Source organism: Neophocaena asiaeorientalis, unplaced genomic scaffold (genome assembly GCF_003031525.2).
Source record: "Neophocaena asiaeorientalis asiaeorientalis breed wild unplaced genomic scaffold, Neophocaena_asiaeorientalis_V1.1 scaffold1227, whole genome shotgun sequence".
Lineage (NCBI taxonomy): Eukaryota > Metazoa > Chordata > Mammalia > Artiodactyla > Phocoenidae > Neophocaena > Neophocaena asiaeorientalis.
The window spans coordinates 14,524-23,173 of NW_020173004.1; the positions used below are offsets into that span (position 1 = coordinate 14,524).

The 8,650-nt window shown below is 43.5% G+C and overlaps 1 protein-coding gene across 1 annotated transcript in view; it reads right to left on the reverse strand.

Annotated features, from left to right (window-relative positions):
* Nucleotides 1-902: 902 nt before the first annotated feature.
* Nucleotides 903-8,650, reverse strand: part of PTCHD1 (patched domain containing 1) — a 51,095-nt gene continuing 43,347 nt past the window's right edge. The window contains exon 3 of the mRNA XM_024742380.1: nucleotides 903-2,557. Coding sequence (XP_024598148.1) covers nucleotides 903-2,557 — 1,655 coding nt within the window. The remainder of the gene's footprint in view (nucleotides 2,558-8,650) is intronic.

Here is an 8,650-nt window from a genome sequence, read left to right on the forward strand (position 1 = left end):
TTCAAGTAGACACCTGCTTTTCCTTCATCATGCCAGGTATTTGGGTTTGGCTCTGTGGTTTTGGGTACTCAGAGCCTCTTGCCAAGAGCTGTAACTAATGAAGCAGATCCATTTGGTGACAAGCAACAAGATATACTGAAATAGAATTGCCTTAACTCTGCATTGCTGGAGCTGTCATTGGTTTAAAGGTACATTAACCAAACCATACCAATGTTAAAAGTATATCGATGGTGGGTGGGTGGGGCGTATGATAAATTCATTCTGGACAACAAAACTGCCTCACCTGGGTGAGTTTAGAGGTGACTCAGTCTCAGTCCATGGGTGATGGCCATTCCGCCATGTGTCTGTCTCTGAGGTTCTGGCTTGCTTTTGGTGGCCAGAACTTTCACAAACATCTCCTTGGGGTGTTGGGGGGATAGATGAGATGGCAAAGACCTTAGACCTTAAACCACAGACCCTGCTTGGAGCTACCGCTCTGCAGAAGTTCTGGAAGCTTTATTGTTTGAGCAATGCTCAAAGCTATTTCTGCCTTGGCAGCTGACCTTTCAATCAGGAGGTTTTTGTCACAATACCAGCAACATCTGCAGTGTGAATAAAAGAGGATTCTGCTTGCTAATAAGCTTTTGCTTATTTGATCTTAGTTTAAGAGACTGTGAGTCTCCTAGGGTGTGTGTGTGTGTGTGTGTGTGTGTGTGTGTGTGTAAATTTTCTCTGATGACAGCCTTTTGTTTTAGAGATTGAAAATTTGCAATGCCCATTTCCCCACCTTGTCCTTTACTTTTTTTTGGCAATGCCTATTTCTTATTCTTAAAAACCAAAGAAAAACTTTCAATTTGTTTCCATTAACATCATCCCTTTGCTCTTGATAAGACCTAGGGTGAAAATATAACAAGCAGATGCTATCACACTGTTGTAATTTGGTCAACCACTCTGGTACTATCGATATCCACCATTTCTACACACTCAATTTCCTCCCGATTTTCAGGATTTTTCTTCTCTTTCCTTTTTTTCTTAGAGGGTGGCAGGAAAGTCAGTATCACAGGTAAAATGGCAAAGCAGTGAAAGAAGGTGACAAATGCTATTAAAAACAAGCACCTGAACAGTGTACAGGTCAGATTTGAAGGCACAGCTGCAAGAGGAATCAGACCAACAAGATAGCAGAGGTAACTCTGTAAAATAGCTACCCCATGCACTTCCAGGGCATTTTTTACCCACTTCGTTCTTGTGAAATCCTTGCCCAGAACAAAGGTGGATAATAGTGGAGCACAGTTGTCAATTGTGTAGTTAATTCCGTAAATTAAGCATAGCACAGAGATGCAGTCCAGTTCTACTTTCCATAATGTCATGAAACCTATAACTCCAAACTCCACGGACACAACCGTTAGAGTGAGCCAGACATTAATCAGAGAATCTGCCACCAGGAATGCCGAGAAGAAGAGCAGGAACAAAGCACTGATGCAGGAGTTGTGCAGGGGGGCTCCCAGAGAGGAGGCGTATCGATCCATGTACACGAAGGACGGATTGAAGACGATGAACTTCACCTTGGAGGTGACAGAAAGTCTCCTCAGGGTCTCCAGGAGATCATAGAGTTCTTCTCTGTTCGTTTCCATGGTCTTGGCCACCAAAAACATTCTGGAGGCCACTACATCAACCTCATCGTTGTACTTTTTAGAGAAGATGATATCCTCTTGAAAATGTGAAAATTGGGGGGCTTTCAGGAAGGAATTTCTCAACATGTCTGTGAAATTTTTCTTAGGCAAGCCAGTGGTCACGTTGAGTTTCCGAAGGTAATTTAAATAGCTCTCAAACCAGGATATTCGCACAAACCCCTTGGTGTATTCTAGCACGTCTTCTTGGACACTAGCGTTCCAGTATTCTATAGACTCGTATATGTAAAACCCAATCACCGGGCTGTAGTTGCTAAAGTACTTTTGCTGGGCAGTAGTGTACTCAATGGTTTGTGTCGCCGTTGCTACGATGTTACTAAGGTCTGACCCTTCACTGACCTGCAGGTAGCCCATTAAGGCAAAGGAAATATAAATAAGGTAAAAGAGAACTACAAAAGGCTTGACATAGGTGTTGGTTATCCAGTCACAGTAATAGCGTTTGAGGAAACATACCAGTAGGTGACTCTCGTAAGTGTTCGCTTCCTCGCCGTCAGTTGTGTCCTCGCTGAACCTGGCCGTCAGGAGAAACCTGTACCATGCGGGCTTCTCCTGCAATGCCTCGGGCTTTGGGACTTTCCTACAGAAGATACTATGCTGGTAATTGTTTTCTATGTAGCCAGTGAATACCAGGCTGGAACCATAAAACGAGAGTACATAGAGGTAGTTGAAGAAGATTGCGATACAGGAATTGCAGCAGAAAATCCTGGCTGCCTCAATGTTCGTGAAAGGGCTGGCCCCTATGCCAAAGGTGACCAGGTACATGGCAGTGGTGAGAGAAAAGGAGAGCATGGAGTCTGCATAGACTGCTGCAGTTCTCTCTTTAACGTGTTGGTCTTCTCTAGTTTTCCTCCAGGAGGATAACATTTCAAAAGTCCCATATAATCCATGACCTGAGGGGGCAGAAAAAGACCAGATCAAACATTTTAAAGGCTAATCTCTCTAAAGAGGGGAAACACCTTGGTCCTGGGGAACTACTGGGTCAAAGGAAATATAACCCGTCCTAGGGGTGACAGGTGACAGTCAATGTCACTGATTTCTCCTGTGGAGAGAGAAACTCGTGTTTTAGTGAATCATAAATGTTAAGGGATAGAGGGAAGACAGAGGAGCTGAGATCTTCATGGCTTCCTTCTGGCTCAAGAAAGCTGGGTGGACTTTTGCCTATAAAAATCTGAGTAGGCGTGCGCCTATGTCTTTTGGGGATTATGCACATTGATAGTTTAGGGTTGTTGGTGCAGTTTGCAGAGTGTTTGTTTGCCTTGGTTGGTGGAACACTCCAGAGAGGATGCCTGGCCACTCATCATTTTGCTTGTCATCCCCACGAGTCTGGCTGGAGGTCAGCACAGACTAAGGCGGTGGGCAGAGGGTTCTGAGTTAACGGCTCATCACCTCATTTAAGCTTGGCCAAGTAGAAGGCCTTAGGGAGAAAGAAGCACTGTATTTAATCTGAGCCTTCACAGGAACCTAAATCACAGCCTCTTTTTTCTTCTTCCCCAAATATCAATGCAGGAAGCAATAAATCTGCGAAACAGAGGGAAGCAAAATAAGTAGGGACAAGTTTCAGTGAACAGGAAGGATGGAAGAAGGAACAAGATTCATATGAACTCGGTGGATAAAAATGAAAATTCAGGTTGAAGGTTTGTGGCGTGTCTCTTGTCTTCGGGGGTGTTTGGCCCGTTTTGGTTGTTTATGGATGGCGTCTCAGGCAGGCGGTGACTCTGCTGGCTTCTCTGCACTCTTTGGCAATGGCCTCTGAGGGACCGGGCCAGATCAGTAACCTCTCTCCTGAACTACTTAGTGCCTTTGGCTCCTTGAGGTTAGTATTCCAGTAACCTTGGAACAGCACAGGTACAGTAAGCGCCCGTTTTGACTTTATTCTACTGCCTAAAACCAGATCTAGTTGAACTTCTCCCATCTTTCCTAGTCGGAGCCAGACATTTCCTGGACGGGCCTCCCCAGGTTTCCAGGCCGCTGCAACATTGAAAAGACCCACAAAGTGACCTGTTGTGGCTTTCTATCACCCCCTGTCTCGGCACTGAGATCGGCAGATCTCATTTTCTGCTTCTACACCTTGGCATAGTCGATCCCATTACCGAGGATAATAAAATCTTTACCCTGTGGTACAATAGTCTGGTTTTTAAAAATGAATTTAAAATCTCCAGCCAATCGTAATACTGAGTAAAGTGAGCCACCGTTACCTTGTGTTCAGTCATTGAGGGCTTGTCTCCCCTCGTGCCCAGGCTGGTATTTATATATGTATTGTGAAGTCTTGGCCTCAAACCCGAATGCCCATTTCATAGTCACGATATAGGCCTGTTTCCTCAGAGAGATTTGGCATTTATCTTAATTTACTAGGCGCTGCTTTACAGCCACTTTTAGAGGTCAGGTCAGGACTGTCAATTTGATAACTAGCACCGTGGCCCCTATTCAATTGGAGGCACCTAAACTCCCCAGACGTGAAGTAAAAAGTGCACTCGTTGACTGGCATACTGTTGTTAACTATGTTTTAGATAGTTAATGTCTAGTCTTACCAGGGCAGACTATTTATTAAGTTTGTTGCCACTGTGTTCTCAGGAAGGACCAGCTGATCTTTGATTAAAATAACTGATCCCGGGCTTTCCTGGTGGCGCAGTGGTTGAGAGTCCGCCTGCCGATGCAGGGGACACGGGTTTGTGCCCCGGTCCGGGAGGATCCCGCATGCCGCGGAGCGGCTGGGCCCGTGAGCCATGGCCGCTGAGCCTGTGCGTCCGGAGCCTGTGCTCCGCAACGGGAGAGGCCACGACAGTGAGAGTCCCGCGTACCGCAAAAATAAAATAAAATAAAAAAATAACTGATCCCTTGAAATGAGGGTAAAAAAAGTACTTCCGAGGCATCTGCATCCTGGGGAAACAATACTGACCATTTCATCTGGGGCCATGTAGAATAAGTTCTGGTGGGCAAAACACTCTTTAGAGTTTCACTGAAAATGGCAAATGGAATTCTATGTGTTTTCTTGCTAGAAAGAAAAAAAAAGTTTTAAAACAGGGCTTTGGTACTGAGTCATTAAATATGGTAAGAAGATAAAGATGCATAGAGCAGGATTAGAATTACTCATATAGTAGGATTTGAATTAAATCTGTTTTGCAGTCCTTTTTTACACTTGGTGTGATGTTTTCTAATGATATTATCTGACCCTGACTCTTGTTGGAAAATACAGTAAGAATCCTTTTCTTACCTTGCTGTTGGATGATCTTAGAAGCTAATCGAGGAAAGGACTTTGAGTTAACAGAGCTATTAGGTGAAAAGAATAAGGCATTTGAGGGTCCAGAATGAAAATAATCAAACTCAAGGAGAGGTGGAAGTAAGCTGTTCGCCTGTCTCTTGAGATCTGTTGCTGCATTTTAAATGCCTTATCCTTCTGTAGTTTGATCATTTTTATTGAGTCCTGACTCTTTTTGCACATCACATGTTCTTGGTTCTGGGGGCAGTCCCAGAGGATTCTGATTTTATTCACAGGGGCTTATGCTTCTCCTTCATTCCTCTCGCTACAGGGGTGTGCATACAGATACAGAGGCCAGAAGAGGAAGCCCTGAGAAAGAATCTGTTTTACCTGATCACTCAGCGTTTGTTGCTAGTCATTGTTGGCCTGGCCTGCAAAGGCCCCCACCTTCATTCCTGATAGGCTAGATTCTTGATTCTCAAGCCACACCCCTCTAGCAGATGCCTACACCCTAGACTCCAAATGGCAGTTGTGCACTGTCTTCAGAGAGCTCTTTGGATTTCAGGGACAACTGCTAACACCGCAACTGGGCCTCCTTACTGAAGCTCAGTCAATCAAGGGAGAGATGAGTGCCGGCATGGCTGCGGGCGCCTCCCAGGGATGAATAGCCTGGACGGCCTAGCTGGCACCAGAGCTGATTCACAGCTGGGTATTTATGTTGAAGAGGTTGGTCTATTACCCTAATGGAAAGCGGAACTGTGGAGCCCCTGTTTTCTGGCCTGGACTCAAGGGGAGACATGTTCCAAGAGCCGTAGGACATGAGGAATGCTCTGCCCCCCAAGAGTGTCTGCTCTGCCCATCATCACAACTGAATTCCCTGTGGTTTGGCCTTCAAGGGTATTCTTTTAAATGCAGTCCCCTCTGGAATAGTGTGTCTACTGAAGCAGCTTCCCTTTGGTCTGGGGAATGGGACAGAGAACCGAGATGGGGAGGGAGTGCTGAGGAGATCATAGGCAAGGAGGATCTCACAGAGACTAACTCCTTCCCAGTTTTTCCTCCAGCCAGCCCAGGTCTTTGTTTTTACATCCATTTCAGAAACTGGGCCAATGAAAACCAAGGAAAGGCGGGGCAGAAAGATTTTGGTACATTCTGTTCCTCTTCACTTTCCTCTCTCAGCAGCTGCCTCCTTTCTTTGGTGTCAACAAATAGATTTAGCCCTTGGTGACCAGGAGCCCTGCACGTAATGGGAGCCTGGGCTCATCATCCAAGGGGCAGGTCCAGGACCTGGGGCAGCCTGAGACCTGGAAGTCAAAGACTGCTGCGTGGTAGTGAGCCTGCCAGGAACTGACCAGCATCCTAGCGCGCTCCCTCTCTTACAGCCACAGTGGTTAAGGCTGATGAATTGCCAGAGGGAACTGCTAAACAATACATACCGATTCTATCAAATTCTGAAGATAAAGAAGCTTTTAAAGTATTCACTTAGTCTTTGAAAAGCACATTCAAGATGTTTGTTTTGGTTCATCGCATGTCTGTATAGTTACGTGCCTATGAACACGTGCCTATCAGTGTGTCAAGACACACACACAGGTCCAAGTTCTGATTATTCATGAGTGGATGCTCTGTGACAGTGCAGGCTTTTAGCCAGGCCCTGGGATAAGGACAGTAGAGCTCTTCACCAGTGTTCAGCTACAGTTTATACCAGGAGTGCAATTTAAATTTTATTAGCAGTAGTCTTTGGGATTTTCATCTAGTAAAGTCAAATACCGAAGGATTTAGGCTAATCATTTTTCTTCTCTTCCAAAGAATTTTCTATCTTTATGTGCAGTTAGCTTGCAGGCTTTGGAGGCAATGAAGAGACAAGGCAGCACAGATGATAAATAACACTAATGGTGGAAAATCCTCCAGTCACTTAGGGTGAGTCTCAGGAATACTCACAGATTAAATCTCACTCTCACCCAGACTCTTTTCTGGGACCTGACCAAAGCCTTTGGGATTGTTTACAATCCACCGACGCAGGAATCGACAAGTGAATAGTTGAGAGTTAACCTAACTTTACCCAGTAGATACACTTCCGGAAAGTTGTTCATGAAGTCACTTATATTTTAAACGTATTTAATGGTTTTGCCATCAGAGGCAGTCTGGGTGATTCGTTTATTTATTTATTTATTTTTGGCCAATGAATATCACAGGCAAATCGATCTACTTTGTACATTTGGACTTTGTAAGGCAGATTTTTCTTCAGGCCCAGATTCTCCTGCCTTCCCCAGCACACAGAACCACAGCGCGGAGGCTCATGCCTCTGGGTGCTCCTCACATCTTAATCCTTTAATCCTAGCAGGATTTCCTCATCCTGAGTTCCTAAAAGTAAGGAATAACTAAGAAGGTGGAGGAGGTAAAATGAGATGGCTTCCAGTTTCAATGGGAAAACATTTAATATCAGGAGACACTGAAGCCGTTTATAGCATGCCTGGCCAGTGCCAGATTTCATATATGGAAATAAAATCACTACATTCTTCTAGAAAATCCATGGAGTATGATGAATGCATGAGAAAAATCTGCTTAAAACATATTTTATTCTTAGACAAGTTTCACTAAGTAGCTCATGTTTATAGAAAGCTTTTCCTTCCATGACATCCACATAAATTCATGATTTTTGTTTTTCTGAGAAGAAATTTAAAGTGTATATATGTCTGGCCTGAGTAACATCTGTTTTAAGGGAGAAGTTCATTAATTGGGTTACATTTACACTTTGCCTGTTACGAACATTTACTTTCTACGCTGAATTGTTTGGTTTATCACGGCCTGTTTTGTCTGACAGTTAAGAGTGAGAGTAAAGGTGTACTCTGTTTAAGTTAAGACAGATGCTCACATCGGGGCGAATATACACATCTTACTCTTTCTACCAGAGGCTTGTCACATTTTGGTAATTCTAATCACAGCATTGGGTTTTAACCTGAGAAATGATTTTCCTTCATTCGAGAGGTGCAAATAAGAGTCCAAGAAATGAATTGGCTAATAGCTCTTCCTTGTTTAAAGATAAAGTATTTACATACTCTGTGTGTATGTGTACACGCGCGCATGCACTATATAAAATCAGTGTGTACAACTGTGGCCCATAATATATGATATGGTCATTGTGTAATATCTCTTCATATAGAAGACATATGTAATATATAAATATATGTATATGTGGCATATCTTATTCAAACACATTTTATATATTTACATGTAAAATGTGTGAATATATACTATGTAATATAGAGAGAAGTATATAGTATTTCTATTCAGACATTTAAACAATATATGTAAGGTTATAAACACATAAAAATGTATATAAACATGAACTTACTGCATAATATATCATATTACATATGATATATAGGTAATGTGATATATAATATGCATTATGCACCCAGATTACACAGAGACACACACACATGTACCCACATACACACACACATGCATACACATACACACAAGATGACTAGTAAGTTGATATGAAATTTATTTTACTGGTGAGGAAGAGAAATGTTAGTGCTGCTACACCAGTCAGTGCAGAGAAGGGGCTAGAATCCCTCCCTTAAGTTCCATCTACACTTTGGTTCTTGGCTGGTGAAGTAGCCTAGGTGAGATGCAGGGTATCCTTGACAATGACTATGAATCTGCTTGCGTTGTGAGCTACTGTAGACCCATGTGGTCAACACTGCCGGGCCCCAGCAGTGACTTTCTGAGATGCTAATCCAAATGCAACAACAAATTAGGTGTCTCTCCTCATGGTCTTTTTTTT